The sequence below is a fragment of the Halyomorpha halys genome, unplaced genomic scaffold (assembly GCF_000696795.3).
Source record: "Halyomorpha halys isolate HHAL.00 unplaced genomic scaffold, Hhal_1.1 Scaffold1233.1, whole genome shotgun sequence".
NCBI classification, from domain to species: domain Eukaryota; kingdom Metazoa; phylum Arthropoda; class Insecta; order Hemiptera; family Pentatomidae; genus Halyomorpha; species Halyomorpha halys.
Window position 1 is genome coordinate 37,377 of NW_027110804.1, and position 20,964 is coordinate 58,340.

A 20,964-nucleotide genomic window follows, 5' to 3' on the forward strand; every position below is an offset into this window, starting at 1 on the left:
CGGTCAAAATATAACACAAATAAGTTGGAATAATGTATATAATAATATATTTTTACCACATACCCCAACCATCTTCTCCTCATATATTTTAATCGGTAAATTTCGACACACCAACAACATAAATTAAGTTTTTTGTGTTCAGGAACATGAGAACATGAATCCCCCATTTGTTTCTGTTTGAAGGCTATATTTATAAGAGCTGTATTTTAAGTAGAAAACTTATGATTTTAAAATGGAAACCAATTCAAGCATTTAAGGCAAAATGCCATTGTTTTTACTATTCCTTTGAAGTAAAAAATGTACCTACAGAGCATGTAAATAAAAAAATTATTCTACTAAATTTATGGGTTTTGAGTATAGTCAACATAAACTCTAGTTAGATAGGATTATTGACGTAGCCTAAGAGAAGGAACCACTTGAAAATGCATCACCTTCAAGCATGAATTTTGAATTTTCTGAATGAAATTCTTGAAGAATTTTCTATCATTAAATGTATAACTCATAGGGATGTAGAAAAAATCCAAGAATATCAATCATTCAAGGAACATATTTCTAAGAAAATGTTCTTCACAGTCACTATCACTGATATTATGAGCAATTTAATAATTTTAACTCAGATTTTAGTTAGCTCCTGCTGAGCACTATATCAAAAAGTTAGGGTATTAATTTAATGTATTTAGAATTTTTCCATGTCAGAAACACAAATATTGTGGCAATTAAAGCAGAAATTGATGATTTGGTCAAAATGATATATAGTCGCTTAAGCTGTAATGCACATAACTCAGATAAAAAACTTTATACCATTATAAAATAAAAATTAATTCTTCATTCCAGAGATATTTCAAAAGAATTCAAGATAAATTATAAAGGTATCAACAAAACCATAATTTAGACGAGATGTATTTAGAATGATATGTTGATGTTTTTGTTTGTTATATTCAAATTGTGTTGCTAATTTTTACGAGGTTATGAGGTTTAAGCAATGGTATGCTATTATAGTTGTTTTGTGTTTTATTTGTCAATATGATAAAAAAAAATAGAAAAAAATTATATTTTCAGACTAAAAATTATTTAATGACTTTTTTAATAATTAAAAATTAGTCTGGATGAGAGAAAAATATCCCATTAACAAAAGTATGGCCTTTAGATTATTGCCCAGCTAGATTCCAAATAGACCTGACCAAAATAAATTTTATTGAATACATAGTTTTTTTTTTGGCAAAAATTCTCGGACGTGTGGTTGTTACAACAATCCAATCTTGGTCTGAACTCTTTTCATGCAATAAATGATCTTCCAAAGAAATGCTGATACATCTCCTGTCATCTTCATGTAATTTCTGTTTTCTCCAACTACTTGTACTCTTTAAAATATAAAATGTTTGTTTGAATATCAAAAAATGTATATTTATTTGTTCTTATTTTTTTTTAATAAATAATTTTTATTTTTTGTTCGAAAATAATGCTTATTTTTTGTTAGAAAATAATTAAATATTTCAAAAATTCAATTGGCCTCCATTTTGGATGCTTTAAAATGGCAGACAAATCTCTTTTTACTAGTACAGTAAGTACAGTAATTTATGTTTTTAGTAGACAAATACAGACTTTTCATATTTCATATCCAAACCTTCTCCTAAAATGAGTACCCTTTTTTGGCCTTGGCTACATGTTTATGTGAGCCTCAAATCCTGATACATCCTATATATATATATAAAGGATCACTATATTAACAAAAAAGTAAGAAATAAACATTGATTTTTTTTTTCTAAATACTATTTTCTTTTTCCATTTATTATTACATGTGTAAATATCAATATATCAAAACTTACCTCACTAGGAAGTATTGAGGAATGAACTAGTAACAACTTAATAGTTGTATAAGCAAGCGGCTTGACTCGAACATAAAAACAATACATTACTATATTATTTGGGATAGTTACCTCATAATTTGCTTTTAAAATTGTTTTTTTGTGTAGGTTTTTTAGTGGCTCTTGTGTGTCAGTTTCAATTTTTTTTTTAAATTCATAAGTTTCAATTGGTTCAGCACAACATGAAATTCATTTTGGGCGAGTTCAAGGAAGGAATCTTATTATTAAGGTGAGTTAGGTATGAAAATTGAATGTGTAAATATAGTTAAATGCATTATGAACTAATAGTATATTCTTTTTATACATTATTACAAATTTATAAAACATTATAGACAAGTTTTTAAAGACTTTTTGAAACCTAAATGATAAGCACTACAATTAATATGTACAATAAAGCTCAGTGGATGTTTGTATATTAATACAATTAAATTCTTAAGTTAAAAAAAATCAGGTTCAAAGGCTTTTGAACCATATGGCAATGACATGGCAAGAAAACTTAGTAGTTTTCCTAAATATTTATAACAATGATAAATATGATCATTGACTGCATAAACATGCATACATAATTTTCATATTGGCCATTAATATAAGGCCAGGTTTACTCTTAAGATATGAAAAATTAATGCATTAATTTTATAAATAGGTAACATTCTTATAGTTAGACAAATAATTTATAAAATCTGTTGATTTGTCTTTTTAAATATGACACAAAGTTTTGAAATCCAACAAGGCTATATTCACAAAGATAAAGACAAAGCATTTTTTTTTAAAATGTATTAATTTTCATTAATTTTTGACAATAATTGATCACAAGTAATCGTGAAATGCCTGTGTTTATCTATGTGAAATTAGCTCGATATGAATAAATATTTTGCTTTACAACTGAATTAGTTTCAAACCAAAAGATTATCATCTGCACAAGCTGGACCCTTGGAAGGCCAGTTGCAAGCACCCAATTGTGAATCATATGCAAGATGGATTGGACAGTTGAAAACATGTAATGTAAATCTCTTTTTCCATTGATCCCAATTACATGCATAAAACTTATTACAGTATTTTGGATGACGGAAAAGACCTGCTCGTTGACAGTCAACAGATCCCTGAAGAGTTTCATCAGAGCCACGAAGACCACCTGGACCATATCGATCAAATGATGCACCTTTTTCCAAAGTTTTTTCTTGGCTAATTCCAACTTTGTTAACACTTATACTTCTCTTAGTAGTTGTATCATATTCTGTACTAACAGTGTCAATGGATGGTCCAGTGGAGGGATAGAATTTTTGAACTTTATTAATAGGTCTAATTTCTACATATGACTGATCATCATAGATATTTGATGCTTCAGTTGTACTTGCTTTAGCATTGATATACGGCACTTCACTTGCAGGCAGATAGTAATCATTCACTTTTGGTGGCTCCGATGAAGTTGGTAAGTATTCTCGGGATGGCACTCGGGCATTTTGCACTTCTGGGTAGAAGAGTTGTCCTCTAGTTCCGGAGCTGCCTCTTTGAAGATTAAGGGTTTTTGAATTTGACTTACAGCTACATTCTGCTCCCAGTTTTCCAACTAACAAAGGATTAAAGTCACTTAGTTTAGAAACAACTACCACTTTAGCTTTATTTCTTCCTCCGGCAACTCTTTCTTTTTTAACTACTCCTACTATTGTTTCTCCATCTTTCAAGCTTGAAACAGTGGTAGTTGAAAATCCTTGACGAATGATTCCTTGATTACCAGAATTGATTATTTCACCAAATTGTCCTGAAACTTCTTCTAAGAGTTTGGCATCATAATCTTGATCTTCAACTTCAAGTTCATCATCTTTAAGAGTTGATGAAGAGGTTGTATAAACAGTTGATGGTCTGACTGTTGTGCTATAAAGAGTTGGAGAGGATAAATCAATTGTAGAAGAGTATATTGGTTTAATTGTTGAAGTAAAATATGCCGGATAGTTCTCAGTTGTTGTTAGAACTGGTTGAACCTTCACTTTTTGTCTACGGACATAGTATCCTCCTCTAGTCAACCCACCTTTAACTTTTACTCTTTTAACAACAGGTGTTACAGTAGTAACTTCCACAATTTGTTGTTGAGGTGCATTGGTTGTTGTATAAATTGGTCTACTCACTCCAATTTTAGGAATGTCTAAATGAAGGTTAAGATCTTCATCACCAGTATCAACTGAAATTGGTTGTTTAACCAGTGTTGTAACATGTTCTGGAGTATTTGAAATATATGATTCTTCTTCCACTGTGTTTGCAAAAGTTTGAACTGGTCTATGTAAATATGTTGAAGTGGTCACCTTTGATGGATAGTTATAGGGAGGAGGTGTACTGTAAATACCTTTGATTATCGGTGTTTCCTCGAGTCTAATCTTAGGTTGTGAATAAACATAACCCTCTTCTTGCCTGTTAGCCTCATAATTTTCTTCAAAGTATGCTCCCACAACTGGTCTCTTTGTAGAAATGATAGTTGATGGATAAGATGTGGTTTTCAGAACACTGGGTTTAGGAGTAGAAGAAACCGTGAATGAAGGACTTGAGCAACAACCTTTGGTACCATATGACACAGGTTTGGCGTAGTTGTAGGTATAACTGAATACAGGTTGTGAATGTTTCACATACTGTACTGGATTCAATGGAACAACAGGAGTGGTGGAAACTGTTATTGGAGCCAAGGTTGTTGTTCTGGTAGGGGCTTCATAAAAAGAACCAACTGCTGGTTTCGGTTGTATCTTTGTAATATCCCTATGTAACACTTCTTCATCATAATGATCAACGGAAGGAGCTACAACTGAGGTATGTGTTTTAATTATAGGATTTTGGTATTGATACTTAATTATTGGTCGTGGTGTTGTGCTAACATATTGAATTGGATTTAATGGGACTGCTGGAGTGCTTGTCACGGATACAGGGCGTACTGTTTTCAGCTTTAAGAAGTAATCTGGTTCCTCTCTATAAGAATAGCCAACTTCTGGAGCATGGGTAGTCACTACTGCTGGTTTTAGAGATGGTTGATGATATGAATAATTTATAACAGGCACCGATGGTGTACTGTATGTTGAAACAGGTCTGTATGTAACAGTTGGGGCAGGTGTAACAGAATATTGGACAGGATTAAGAGGAATGGCTGGAGTACTTGAGACAGTGACTGGTCGTACTGGTTTAGAATCAAATGTGTAACTGAATACTATGTTAGTAGCCTTATTGACAGCGGATTGATCAATTGGTCTCTTATAAGAATAAGAAACAATTGGAGTTGGTGTAGTTACTTGTTTTACATACTGTACTGGATTCAGAGGGACAGTTGGTGTACTACTTACTGAAATAGATTGAACACCTTTGTTATGATATGAATAGTTCAATATTGCTGGTCCTGATGTACTGAATGGGGCTGGTTGAGAATAAGTAAATGATGGTGCTAAAGGTTGCTTGTAAGAATAAATATTTATGGGAGAGACAGGTGGATTAACTTGTTTCACATGATGAACAGGAAGGGAATGACTTGTGAAAGGTACTGGTGTACTAACTATGACTGATGGGGCAGGAGTAGTTGGGTTCTGATATGAATAATTAACAATAGGAGCAACGGGTTTAAGAGGTGTTTGATAACGAACTTCTGGTGAGTAAACTGGTTTAACAGATTGCTGGTATGAAAATTCCACAGCAGGAGGAGCAGGTGTACTTACAGGAACTTGCTGCTTGTATGAATATGAAACGGAAGGAGGAGCAGAAGTGCTTACTGGAATATTGAATGACACTGGTTTGAATGGCTGCTTATAAGAATATCCTGAAACAGGTTGAGCCGGAACAGGATTGAAATACTGAACTGGGTTTAAGGGGACAGCAGGTGTACTACTAACAACTATTGGCTGGACTGGTCGAACAGTACTGGAATAACCAACTACTGGTGGTGCTGGTGTACTGACCCTAATAGGAACAATGGGTTTAATTGGTTGCTGATATGAGTAACTCACAACTGGAGGAGCTGGTGTGCTGACAGATACTGGTATGACAGGTTTGAGTGGTTGTTTGTAAGAATATCCTACTGCTGGCTGAACTGGAGTACTGACTGATATAGGATTTATATATTGCACTGGATTTAAGGGGACAACTGGTCTACTGCTTACTGCAACTGGTGTGACTGGTCGCAAAGTAGTAGAATAGCTAACAACTGGAGGAGCAGGTGTGGTTACAGAAATAGAAACTGCTGGTTTGATTGGTCTTTTGTAAGAATATTCAAATGCTGGTTGAGAAGGAGCATTAAATGATATGGGTACAATTGGCTGTTTGTAGCTCACAACTGTTGGTGCAGGGGTACTGATAGAAACTGGTTTAATTGGTCGTTCGTAAGAATATCCAAATGTTGAGTGAACTGGAGTACTGATAGGGTTCACATATTGCACTGGATTCAAAGGAACAGAAGGTGTGCTGCTGACAATTATTGGTCGTGGAGTAGTAGAATAGCTAATTATAGGTGGTGCAGGTGTACTTATGAAAACTGGTTTAACTGGTTGCTTATAGGAATAACTTACTACAGGTGGTGACGGATTACTGATGGAAGCAGGAATAAAAGGTTTTATAGGTTTATTGTAAGAATATCCAAATGTTGGTGGAGCTGGTGTTGATACAGGATTTATATATTGAACTGGGTTTAGGGGCACTGTAGGAGTGCTGCTAACTATTATTGGTCGTGGAGTAGTAGAATAGCTAACAACTGGAGGAGCAGGTGTACTGACAGCTACTGGAATGACAGGTTTAACTGGTTGTTGGTACGAGTAGCTCACAACTGGTGGAGCTGGGGTACTAACAGCAATAGGTACAATAGGTTTAATTGGTTGTTGATGTGAATAGCTTACAACTGGTGGAGCATGGGTGCTGACAGAAACTGGTATGACTGGTTTAATTGGTTGTTGGTACGAGTAGCTCACAACTGGTGGAGCTGGAGTACTAACAGCAATGGGAAGTAAAGGTTTTATTGGTTGTTTGTAAGAATATCCAAATGCTGGTTGAACTGGAGTACTGATAGGGTTCACATATTGCACTGGATTCAAAGGAATAGAAGGTGTGCTGCTGACAATTATTGGTCGTGGAGTAGTAGAATAACTAATTACAGGTCGTGCATGGGTGCTTATGGCTACTGGTTTAATTGGTTGATTATAGGAATAGCTTACAACAGGTGGGGCTGGAGTACTTACAGCTATGTTCACTGCTGGCTTGATTGGCTGTTGATAAGAGTAACTTACAACTGGAGGTGATGGAGTACTGATGGAGACAGGAACAAATGGTTTTATAGGTTTGCTGTAAGAATATCCAAATGTAGGTGGAGCTGGTGTACTAATTGATACGGGATTAACATATTGAACTGGATTTAGGGGAACAGTAGGGGTGCTGCTAACTATTATTGGTCGTGGAGTAGTAGAATAGCTAACAACTGGAGGAGCAGGTGTACTGACAGCTACTGGAATGACAGGTTTAACTGGTTGTTGGTACGAGTAGCTCACAACTGGTGGAGCTGGGGTACTAACAGCAATTGGTAAAACAGGTTTAATTGGTTGTTGATATGAATAGCTTACAACTGGTGGAGCATGGGTGCTGATAGAAACTGGTATGACTGGTTTAATTGGTTGCTTATAAGAATAACTAAATGCAGGTGGATTACTTATTTGTTGAATTGGAATTTCATGTGAAATGCTAACATCTGGGAGAGCAGGTGTACTCACAACTGGATGGATTGGTTGCGTTTTAATTTGTGGTTTTTGGTATGTATAGCTGATGACGGGTGGAGCTTGTGTACTATACACACCTTTAGGATAAGATAGGCCTACAATGGGTTTAGAATAATGGTACCCGACTGAACTACTTATTGTTTTGATTCCATATTGGACTGGGTTCAATGGAACTGCAGGTGTGCTTGAGATGATAACAGGATGAACAGTTTGTGTTTTTATAACTGGGTTGTATGAATGGCTAGATACTAGTGGAGGTGCTGGTGTGCTACCCTCAAATGTTTGAAATTTGGTTCCATATTGAACTGGGCTTAGGGGCACAGCTGGGGTGCTTGAAACAATAATGGGACGTACTGTTTGTGCTTTTATAACTGGATTATATGAATGGCTTGATATCAATGTAGGAGGAGCTGGTGTGCTAACCTGTATTGTTTCAACTTTCGTTCCATATGGTAGTGCATTCAGAGGCACAACTGGAGAGCTTGTGACTGACACGGGTCTGGCAATATGTGTATCGATTGCAGGTTCTTTGTAACTAACAAGTTCTGGACGTGGTGTACTACTTACAAAAACTGGTGATAGAACATTTGTTTTTACAAATGGCTGACTTATTACTGTATTAACAGATTGGACAGGAACTGATGGATGGTAAGAATATCCAGTTAAATGTGAAATAGGTGTTGGTTGTACTGCATACTGATGTTTAACTACATGTTCTGGATAACTAAAAGTAATTTTCGGTTTGGAATATTCATATCCTGAAAATCCTGTATTTACAGTACTTTCTTGATTGTATTGTACTGGATTAAATGAAATAGTTTTAGTATGTGTAGTAGGAGAAATATAAGAATGGCTGATTTCTTGACTACCTTTGATTAATGACAAGGATTCTAAATTGTTGGTCTTTACTCCATTCTGTGGAGTTATATATTGAACTGGATTAAGTGGAACAATTGGTTTTTCAGTCACTGTTATAGGTTGAATTTTGTGAGATTTAATTTCTGTTAAAATTGTTGGGCTAGCTGTAGTTACTGAAACTGGGTGGATATTAGCGACAGGTAATGAATATTGAACTGGATTCAGAGGGATGCCAGAAAATTTTGTGATAGTGACAGGTTTTAGTACTGATCCTCTGTAACCTACAGGCTGTACATGAAGTCTTGAACTGTCATATGTGTGAATTACTCCTTCTTCTGGTTGATACAGATGTGCTCCATCAATGTTTGTATTACTAAAATGAATCAAATGTTTTTGATCTGTTGCATACTTAGAAGCATATTGCCCACCATACTGACTATTGTAAATATTAACACCCTGATATAATGGCCGTGATGGGCCTTCTCGATGTACATATGGCTGAGTATAATAACCACTGTTACCTTGAAGATAGGAACCACTATTATCATGTATATAGTGACCAGAATATCTTCCGGCATATAGTCCTTGATGATATGATGGACCTTCTTGATGAACATATTCTCCTCCAGTATCACCTCTAGAATCATGAATATATTGGCCACTGTTAGAAGTACTACTGTGAAAACCAGCAGTAAATCCACCAACACCCACAATGTTTTGTCCTCCATAATTTGTTGTATCACCTTGGCCATTGCCAGTTTTAACATTCAAACCACCTATGAGACTACTTTCTCCACTTGTTCCTTCTTTGTGTACATAGGGAACAGGACCAGGTCCAGATGGTCCTTCTTGGTGTCTGTAATCACCACCTTTGTCACCAGTAGAATCATGGATATATTGCCCAGAATCACTACTATAAGAACCACCTGTGAATCCTCCAGCTCCAAGATGTATATTTTCAGTAGAATATCCATGGCTTGTTTTAACTACTCCATTAACAAGATTATGGTCTTTAAATGATCCCTGTTGTTCAATATATGGGATTGATCCTGGACCAGAAGTTCCTTCTTGATGCACATAAGCACCTCCTGAATCACCTCTGGAATCATGAATATATGCTCCAGATGATAGTGTATTTGCAGTTTTAGAACCGAAAAACGCTTGCCCATTATTGACTTGAGACTGATGGAAATCAGCAGTGAGTTGTGATCCTGAGGCACCTGAAAAATCAGATCCTGAAGATTTGATACCAGAATAAATAACAGAACTTGGGCCACTTGTTCCGATTTGATGTACATATGCTCCACCAGTTTCTCCCCTATAATCATGTTCATAGGCATTCAATTGACTATCAACATTACCATATTGTATACTTGAAGATCCTGAATGTTGGTAAGGCTTAGATCCTGGTCCCTCAGGCCCTTCTTGGTGAACATAAGCACCTCCTGTATCTCCTCTTGAATCATGAATGTATGCTCCAGAATTATCTTGTCCTGAACCTCCTGAAATTAGAACTTTGCCTCCTCCATAATATCCACCAGTGGCTCCTGATGAGCTGTACAATCCCTGTGAGCCCTCAGAATGGACATATTGGCCAGAATTATCTCCTCTAGAATCATGAACATATGCTCCAGAATTATCTAATGCTGAACCTCCAGATACTAAAACTTTGCCTCCTCCATAATATCCACCAGTAGCTCCTGATGAGCTGTATGATCCAGTGGCCAGAGAACCTTCAGAATGGACATATTGACCAGCATTATCTCCTCTAGAATCATGAACATATGCACCAGAATTATCTAATCCTGAACCTCCAGAAACTAAAACTTTGCCACCTCCATAATTTCCAACTGTGGCTCCTGATGAGCTGTATGATCCAGTGCCCTGAGAGCCTTCAGAATGGACATATTGACCAGCATTATCTCCTCTAGAATCATGAACATATGTGGCAGAATTATCTAATCCTGAACCTCCAGAAACTAAAACTTTGCCCCCTCCATAATTTCCAACTATGGCTCCTGATGAGCTGTATAATCCCTTTGAGCCCTCAGAATGGACATATTGACCAGCATTATCTCCTCTTGAATCATGAACATATGCTCCAGAATTATCTAATCCTAAACCTCCAGATACTAAAACTTTGCCTCCTCCATAATATCCACCAGTGCCTCCTGATGAGCTGTATAATCCCTGTGAGCCTTCAGAATGGACATATTGACCAGCATTATCTCCTCTTGAATCATGAACATATGCTCCAGAATTATCTAATCCTGAACCTCCAGAAACTAAAACCTTGCCACCTCCATAATTTCCAACTGTGGCTCCTGATGAGCTGTATGATCCAGTGCCCAGAGAGCCTTCAGAATGAATATATTTACCAGCATTATCTCCTCTTGCATCGTGAAGGTATTGTCCACCATTTCCAGTTGCAATTGAACTTGAAATACCATATGATCCATGTCCAGCTGAGTAAAGTGACCCTGGCCCATGTGGTCCTTGTGGTCCTTCCTCATGTACGTATTCACCACCAGTGTCACCTGTAGGATCATGAATATAAGCTCCACTATTGTCCTCATATTTAGCATTTCCAAAAGCAGAGTTAATTTGGTTTGCAAGTCCATAGCCAAAGCCATTACTGTATCTCTGACCAGATGTACTTATTCCAGATAGGAGGTTAGTTCCTGAAAATAAAATAAAACTGTATTATTTCTTATAAACAATAGCTATCATTTATTAAAGTAATATTTTAAAACTGTTTACTTTCTATTAATCATGTTTCATTGCATACTAAATGACTGGGTAGGGTTGCTTCAGGTTTTGTTGAGGCCACTTCAAGATCGACAATAAGTTATTTTACCCTACCTGAAGTTCCTTGGATGAAACAGTAGAATATTGATTTGTCTGTTGACTATTTTAGCTTAGGAAAAGGAAGAGGGACAGAATTTTTGTAAAGATATCAGTACCAGAAAAGTTAGTTGTCTTGTTGACATTTAAGCAGGAGAGAACTATGCAAGATTTTTCTATCTTTTTTTTTTTTAATGCCTTCCTTGTTTCTGTAGATTTGTATCATGTTATGAAGTAAATCTCCAGGTTAGGTCATGGATACTAAGCATGACATCCTAACATACTCAAATCAGAAGAGGTGGTTCTGATTCTGCATGGGTAAATTGAAATTTATTCTTTTGGGGAACTTATCAAGTAGATTTCAATCTTCTTACTAATTAAAATAGATTGGTTACCTGACCCATCCTTTATGTAATAGTTAGAGAAAGAAAGAACCATAAAAACAGCAATAATCTACATAATATTCGTCCAAGACCTTAAAGTATTAATTTCAATATAAATGAATTAGATTAAAAAGAAAATTTATAATAATTTTTTTTAGTTATAATCTAAATCTTTTTATTTTTAATACTTTTTTTTTGTTAAAAATTGATTTAGTTAGAAAAATATCTTACTGTAGTTATTATAACTATCATTGTTGAAAAAAAAAATGATGTTTTAGGAAAATTAAAATTTCTGTTTCCGTAAACCTGATTTGTAAATATTAAAAATTAAATAAGAAATATGCTTTATTTTTTTAAAGCAACACAATAAATCATATATCCATTCAAGATTTTTGAAAAATTTCCTAGTGATAAGATAAAGTTATTTCATGTACATTTTTGCAAGTAAATCTGTTATAATGAAAATAGGTTTTATTATTTTGTTTGTACAATAAAATGGTAGATGGAGGCACTGCTCTAGCATGGGATAGCTAAGCGTCCCTTGGGGCTAGAACAGTCTGTCGTGGCATCCATTAGCAAAAACAGAATTTTGTTTTCTTTATTTATAAAACCCTTCCTAAATTCCACAACAATCTGGTAGCAGAGCATGGTTTAGTGCGTGAAAGGGTTAAGTGACAAGAGTTATTTATGTATATTAATGGGTAAGTAAGCTTTGTGATATTGTTTAGGACTAACCGCCGAAATCAAAAAACAAATTCCTAACAGACAGAGAATTAGCTAGATATATCATTGAAGGCTTACCACCCTATTATGATCCTGTTGTCATAGTTATTTTGGTTAATAGGAACATTAAATTCAGAGAAGTAAGGCAAATGCTTTTGTCATTTGAAAGAAGGAATAACCTTCATAGGAATGAACAAACATCATAAACATATCATAACTGTCAAACTTCTGTCTAAAAGCCAGTTTTGTTTGTAAAAAACTGGGACACCTAAAAAAAAGCACTGCTGGTTTAACAAAGAAAATAATAGACAGGAGAAACGGACCTTTGGATACAGGAAAGACTCTACCAAGAAAACACCATAGAGCATCTTTGGCTAAAGAATTTGCCTTATGCGCAATTACCAGAGATAATAATTATCTGGTGGAGGAAGGCCCTGAAGAAACAAAAGCATTTGAAAAAGAAAAGAAAGTCACCCTTTTCCAGGAAGGAAGCACAGAAGAGAGCGTTGAACACTTCGAAGAAAATGTAACATTTGACCGACAACTAACATTAAATGATAAAGAATCAGGTTGTGAATCCAAACCACCTAAACTGTTAACTAATTTCGAAGATCAAGCAACTACTAAAAGATTTGTTAGAAATGAGTTAAATTGTGATTCAGGTCCTGACGATGAAAGTAATGTAGTGTCGGTAAACATTAAAGTAAAAAATAAAGGAAAAGCCAAAAAGCACCAAGACAAAAGGAAGAAGCAGGAAGAGAAACCTGCTGAAAGGTTACAAGAACCTAAGGCCTTAACTGGTGACCCGGGACTTCATTTCAAAGGTAAAGAAAAACTTGACCGAAAGATGAAGAAATTTTTTATTGAAGATTTTTACACCGAAGAAGATGAAGAATAAATACTCTGGATCAAATGCAGATGACTATAATAGGGACATAGATGGAAACAATATGGATTGTGAAGCAAATAATTTAGAATACAGTAAGAAATATACTGGTCCAAAGAAGAAAAGATCCAAAAAGAAAAGGACTCGATGAGGTGTTTGTGAAACATTAAATTAATATAGAGTGATGCAATAAAATTAAAAAAAATAAAATAAAATAAGTCAATAAATGAAAAGAAATCATAAAACATATTTTAGGAAGGAAATTGTTATAGAAAATAGGTTTTATTATTTTGTTTGTAAAATAAAACGTTAGATGATGGCACTGCATCATTAGTGAAAACAGATTCTCGTTGTCTTTATTTATAAAACCTTCCCTAAATTCCACAATAAAATCCAGTCATTTATCTAAATATTTTTTCACCATAAATTTATTTTATGGCACATTGCTTTATTATCCTGTAAGGGAAAAAACAACCTAAGCACTCCCTTTCATATCTTCCACATCATGCATTTTATTTCTTGCCTCTTGATTAGAATTTTCTTTCCAAAATGAATCAGCTTTGTGCAATTTAAATATCATTTTCTACCCCTCAAAATATAAGGCTGAATGAACAAGAGAATTTATATGTAACTAAAATATTAACTGATCAATGTTTTCTGTGGATTATTTGTTACAAATAGAAACAAGTTCTTTAAATTTATCAATTTTAAATTTCATTTCAGAAAAAGATTATAATTTCATTCTTATTAATTTTTTTTTTCATGAACTATCAATTTGATTAACACTTGTTTTAGGTATACATATAATAATTATCTATAATAAACTACTAACTTACCAAGAACAAGACCACCATCAACATCTGCAATTCTTCCTCCAGACACATGTAAATCTGAAACCTGTGCATAGGCTGGTCTCAACCTCCCTTCTAAAATGTCACCAGGATAAATTGAGGAAGTATGAATAACTGATCCTGTTCCACCACCACATCCAGGAACTGACCATGGCCAATCACATGTCAATGTTTTTTCATTAAATACTAGACCAAAAGGACATCTGAATTCGTAGGCTGTGGGTGCTGTTCCATCTCCGTGGTGATCCAGACAAGCGAAGAACCATCTACAATTTTCAGGATCAGCAAAATATCCTTGAGCTGAACAAGCATATCGAGATCGAGGGACTGGAGCTATTTCACTAGAACCTAACAAAAATAAATTATGTTAGACAAAAAGAAACTTAATAAAACTGACAATATATTTTATGAAATCAATCATCAACAATAATATATAAATATTATTATAGCATATCATAATATTATATAATTATTATACATAACTATACTCTTCATTTATATCCCTGGTACTAACAATCATTAGCTAATCCTCATGGATTCTAAAGCTATCTTTACCAATTAGGATCAATTTTAATTACTGTAGACTAACTTGAAAATTTCAAGATATAATAATAGTTCAAGCCTATGGTACTTTTATCAGTACTATTTTGGAAGACATATGAAAATTTGCTGATTTATGACGGATGTTGATTATAAATTTAAACTTTGTGACCTCTAATTTTTTCTGGATATAATGTATATAAGTTCAAAAACAATTTTCCCCCTTTGATTGAAAGCCATCCATTTTTTTAACAGCATGAGCCCAAATCAAATTAATCAAAAGTAAATTCCTTAGATGTTTTATTATATATATATTTTTTGTTTGGTACATCATTAGGGATCAACCTCTCTTAATCTAATGGGTTCATTTAAATTAGAGTCAGAAAGGATTCTCGGTGTCAAGTTTTGGAAAAGTTCTGAAATTTTTTTCATTTATATTTTTAGGGCCCTGATCAGTAATTTAAATTTTGTGACCTCATATTTTTCACAAGAGTATCAAAAACATATTCCCTTTTTTGGCTTGTAATTCAAAATATGTCTTATCCTAATATTTATATTTATTTTTTCGTTTAGCTCTAGAGACCTTTTAGATTTTTGGCCTCCAAAACAGCCTTCTCCACGCCTGCCTGTCTTGGGCTACTGCTTTCCAGTTTGTTGGTATGCAGCTCTTTCGCACTTTCGTCGATTCTGTTTATCCATCTTGATTTTTGCCTCCCATGTGGTCTCTTGCCAACTGTAGGGGCATTCATTGTTATGTAGAGATAACCTGATGGATTGATTAGAGCCACATGTTCCACCCATCCTAACCTCTTTGCCTTCACATCATGAGATATTGATTGACCAGTCTCTGCAAGCAGTCCACTGTTAGTTCTTCTCCTTCATGTGTTAAGACTCTAATCCCATATTGCTCCTATAATTGTATCGAGGACTTTCCTTTCAAATCTCATGATTCTGCTTTCTAGACTACCTGTTCGAGCCCAGTTTTTGCAGCCATATATCAGAGCTGGCTTTATCATGACATTGTACTTCTTTAGCTACAGAGTTTTAGAGATTTTTCAGGATTCTTGAAAGAGACAAGAAGGCGTTGTTCGTACACACTTTTGTCAATCTTACCAACTTCCTGGGGATCCCAAACTTAGTCATGATATTCCAAAGACATCATCATCCTAATATATATTCTATATTAAATTTAATAAGAGTAAATTTCCAATATTTTTGATTCTAATGATTTTTTTTGTTTTCATTCTTCATTTTGCTTTGAACTCAAGATAAAATTATAAGATGAACTGTAGTCCAGCCAAATGGAATTCGTAATCAACATCCCAAAAAACAAAAGTAAGCAATTTTCAGAATAGTCATATCCTGCCATCATGGTTAGTCTGGAACTGTCTCCTTCAAATCACTGGCAAATAATAGAAGGCTTGACCTGATATGGGTGCTAGGCTAGAGCATCTTAAAATTGTAAACATTCTTGTTAGTTAAAGGGATAAAATTAATACCTAATTCTACCTAAATAATTAAATAGATTAATATTCCACAATAATTTAAAGTATCAATGAATCAGAAAATTAAATTTAGACAGTTGTGGAACTTTCATTAATATTAACTAAATACTTAAATAGTTCCTTAGTTGGAGATCAGTGAGGTTGTATATTAAAAAATAAATTAAAACATTTAAAAAAATAAGACAAAGTTATTAATTAGTTTTTTATCATCTTGATTAATCTCTTGATTATATCATAGTCAATCATCACCAATCCCTTCTAAATGGTTATAAGATATTAAATATTTTGTTAATATTCAGGAACAAACTTCATGATAAATTTACCTTTGCAAGCTGATGCATCTGGTAATGAACCAGGCCAAACACATACTTCATAACGTTCATCAAATGCAAGTCCAGTAGGACAGTCATATTCAAATACAGTAAAATCTGATGAGTATTGGTTGAATTTCACACAACGGTAAAATCTGCAAATCAAATAATTATAAATGAAATTGAATTGTTTGAGCTTAGGATTTTTTATGGTAACAAAATTACCTATTACATCCCGAGGGGTGGGTGAAGTATCCCTGTCTTGAACATTGAAATTCAGTTTTAGCCTCTTTTCTTACTACGTGAACTGAACCAGCTCGATCAACTACACGGACTATTCTATATGGTGATAGCTGAATGTCTCCTGAAAAACGTTTGACTTTCAGGTAAAGTAAAATTACTAGTAAAAATCAATGAATATTTTTGTGGAATCAAAACATACCAGCAAAAGGAGCTATTGAGTTATGTATTTGATCTTGCAATGAAAGAAGTGTAGCAGCACGAGGTTTCCTCACAAGATTAGTAAAGGTACTATAGATAGTATCAAGAATTGGGCGTGAGGCACAAACATGACCCCAGTCATCAGCTTCAGACTTTGTTACTGCTATACCAGCTAATCCTCTAAGCAATATGTATTTGGCCTGAAAGATATATTTATATATAAATACATATATATTCATAGATTACACAAAATATTATAGTTTAAAAGAACAGGTATGAAAGAATTTTTAAATTATGAAAGTTTTTCAGTGTCACTCATATTAAAAAATTATTGTGTGTAATTGAATAAGTGTAAAATATTATAGAGTAATGAGTTGATAATTTATTTCTAATTATTGTATCAATATTGTTTATATTTCTTATAGTTTAATTTCTTAGAAAGTTTAGAAAACATATACTGAAATAAAAAAAAAAAAAAATATAGTTTTAAAAATACCTTTATAGCAGCACTGACAGAATCATCAAAGGCCAACCATGTAGAGCTAGAGTAAGCATAAGGAGCTGTTAAATCTTCATCACGTTCTAGGGTCCATACACCATTTTCAATAAGGGAGCATAACTATAATAACATTCCAAAGAATTAAAAGAAAGATAATTAGAAAATTGAGTTTTTTCTTAAACATATAAACTAGTTAATAAGGTTAACTTAATAATTATAAGGTTGCTTAAGAATGTTGATTAGACAAAAAGGTCTACTTCCTAAGCCAACTTGATTTTGCTAGAGTAATAAGTAGAAACTTGTTTTTAATGTTTACTGAAAATTAGGCTGAAGTTTTAGGTCTTTCACAGAGCAAAGCAAAAACAAGATAATAATGATGAAGTTATAATATGTATACAGCTATGAAAATTATTATAATGAATACAAATGTTTATACATAGTCATTGAAAAATGATAGTTAAAGCAAAAAGAAATGAATGAAAGAATGAGAAATAAAATATATAATAGGATCCATAGAAATTTATACACAAAAATAACAAAATAAAAAAAAAAGCTGTATAAGTTGCAAGAAAATGCAGTACAACATAACATAAGATATTATGATGAGGAGTACCATGAGAAGGAGAAAACATTGAGAAGAATAATTAAAAACATAGAGTAGAAATGAGTAAATTATAGCAAGTAATACCCCCACAACATATGAAAGATAAAATTAGAACTAAATACTTTAGAATACATTAGAAATGACCCAAAGAAAGAATTTTGACGTTATTTCTAAATATCATTTCTAATTTATTACTACATGAATAATTTTCATAGTTGTGTAATTTAATGGTTGTTATCAGTTTTAACTTAGCCCTGATGAAGGTTTGCAACTTAAACCAAAACATCGGTATATATTAAAAATAAAAATAATCTTATCAGTGTGTTTTAACATCACTTTTAACCAACTTCTTGAATTTCATCAACTGTCAACAATATCTTCACTGTTTTTCCTTTTACTTCATTCTAAGCATCCATTATTTATCGAACAGTATTATTTTTTTCCATGTTTAATTTTGTTTTTATTTATTTTTTATATTTATTTATTTTGAAAACATAATTTAATTGTTTTGTATACTCTTGCTTTTAAGAAAAACAATTTCTTTTTAGGAATGTTATTGGAGGAAAAAATATAACAAAGAAATAATTTTTAATATTACATACATTTTTATAACTTAATAATAAACATTTTACCTCTTTTTGGGAAATAGATTCAGGTGGGCCTGTAACTTTGGCTCTTGGCATATTGTCTTTAGGATCTTTTAGGTTGAATTTCAGTGCTGTCGCAGGTAAAGATAATAGTAATTTTTCATGCTCAGCCCCAAGTCCAGAAATAAGATCCACTAGTGAATCCTAAAAGTACATAAAATTATTTTTTTAGAATAGAATATTATAATGCTTTCCGTAGTTCAATTGTTCTATATGTACAGTTACAATTTTTAATTTTTTTTTTTCAAATATCTGAAGGCTGTGACGTCTTTTATCTGTTGTACTAACTTAAAATAATCCATTTGCTTTGTACTGGTCATAATTATTACTTAAGTATTCGAAATTTAAATGGTAAATAGCACTGATGTGTAAAAAAAATTTTTTAAACCTAACTTGTTAAAATCTAAATGATCTAAATTCGGCTAGGACAATTTAACTAAGGAGGACATTATAGATACAACATACAATTAAGTAAAGAAATATATCAAGGTCAATCTAATAAAAATAATAAACTATTGTTTTATTCAGTTTAGTTAAAACTTACAGCATTCAGAATATCATCGATCCCCATAAGCCTACTTGGATGATATGCTAAACCCTCTTCACTTGAATCTGTTAAATTATCACTTGATATGATGAAGTAGTTGACATACCTATTAACAATAAAATGATTAAGAATTTTTTAAAAATAAAAACTAAGTTAAACTTTTTTTTTTTATAACTTTCGGAATCAATCAATATCAAGCATTATTTCAATAAAAGTACTCACTTATTAAGTGATCTGAGGTCATAATTCTTAGCCAGCTGCTCAGGAGATGAAGGAAGTTCCAGAATAATCTCTGCAATATCTCTAAAACATATTGAAATACTTATTAAAATATTTGAAACTTTAATATGAAAATTTAATTTAAGAAAATAACTCGTTTTACTTTTTACCCTACATGAATATACCAAATAGTTCATTGAACAGTAGAGTTTGCTTTGAAAATACTAAATGGTTTATAATTTAATTTTAATTTCCATATGATTCGTTAGTGGCAGACTTGAATTCCTCATATAAGGTAAAGTGAGTCTTTTTTTAATGTGTGCCTTGATAAACAGGAGAGATGCCTCGTGTGATTTAAGAAACAATTTAATTTTTTTCTTAAATTTAATTTGTTTTCTTTTACCTAATCTATTTCATGAGTTTCTTCCTTGCAGTCCAATGGTTGTCAGAGAGGACCACTGTTTTTTGTTTTGTTTTTATTTAGTTTTTCAGTGGAGTGATCTCTTAAAAAGCCTGAATGAAAAGTTTATCTTTTCTTGTTTCATAATATAACAATAATTTGAAACTGAAAATTATTGCCTATGAACTTGTGTAGCAGTACAAGTACAACCTATGAAAAGTCAGGGGTTCAGTACTTTGTAAGGAAGCACGGTTTCTTATCCAACGATTGTGGAAGGAGATGATTTGATTAAGACCACTCTCTACCATCAGATTTTTTCTCAAAGGGCCGTCCATAGCTCAGGTGTTTGAGACACAGGTCAGCTGTTCTCACCAACCTGAGAACTGCAGGTGGCACCGGTTTGAATCCCGCCTGGATACTCAATTTTTTTCATTTTGTGGCAGTACCACAGTGACAAGACGATATCTTGATAACATTGTCTATTAAGATGAATTAAAACAGCTTGACAAGAGAAGAAAATAATAGTCACTTATGTGAATTAACATTATAAACTAAAAAAAAATAGTTTGAACATAAACTATGAAACTTGTTTATGTGGAATTAAGGATGAGATAATATTAAATGATTTTCTGGTTTTCCAGTACATTAAGAGTAACCAAACAAAACCAGACTTAAGATCATAGCAAGCAATGAGTTTAGCAACAAAAGAGTTTAGATAGACATGCTATTACTCTTTTATAATCAAGAAAGGGAAGAGGTAGTCTAGGAGTTAGCTTAAGCATTTGGCGGCATGTTATGGGAGTAGTAACAAATCCTCCTTATCAAGAGGAGTGTTTCTCAAGAAACTCTTTGAAAATTACTTGCCTGAAAACAAGATATTCTGCTATTTTAGCTCTTAAAGAGTATGTGAGAAAAGGCTAGATCTTAAAAAAAAAAAAACTTTCTGTTGTGGCTTACTTAGTGTACTACCTACTGTAAAGAAGCAGATAACTTATTACCCAGTCAATTAATTGAACTTATCAACTTCTTCAGGGTAGGTTTAGGCAACTTGACTAGGTATAAATCTGGAGTTGTGAAATGGCCCATATCGACCCCTGGAGGTAGATATAATATAATTA

The 20,964-nt window shown here is 33.3% G+C and overlaps 1 protein-coding gene across 3 annotated transcripts in view; it reads right to left on the minus strand.

Moving 5' to 3' along the window:
• Positions 1-2,135: 2,135 nt before the first annotated feature.
• The window catches only part of LOC106688909 (uncharacterized), a 140,604-nt gene continuing 121,775 nt past the window's right edge, over positions 2,136-20,964 (minus strand). For all 3 annotated transcript variants that reach the window (XM_067048919.1, XM_067048920.1, XM_067048921.1), the window contains 9 exons: positions 19,450-19,530; positions 19,225-19,333; positions 18,666-18,824; positions 17,427-17,549; positions 16,932-17,130; positions 16,715-16,853; positions 16,502-16,644; positions 14,119-14,481; positions 2,136-11,127 (listed from right to left, as the gene is read on the minus strand). In XM_067048919.1, the coding sequence (XP_066905020.1) occupies positions 2,759-11,127; positions 14,119-14,481; positions 16,502-16,644; positions 16,715-16,853; positions 16,932-17,130; positions 17,427-17,549; positions 18,666-18,824; positions 19,225-19,333; positions 19,450-19,530 (9,685 nt within the window). In that variant the 3' untranslated portion in view covers positions 2,136-2,758. The remainder of the gene's footprint in view (positions 11,128-14,118; positions 14,482-16,501; positions 16,645-16,714; positions 16,854-16,931; positions 17,131-17,426; positions 17,550-18,665; positions 18,825-19,224; positions 19,334-19,449; positions 19,531-20,964) is intronic.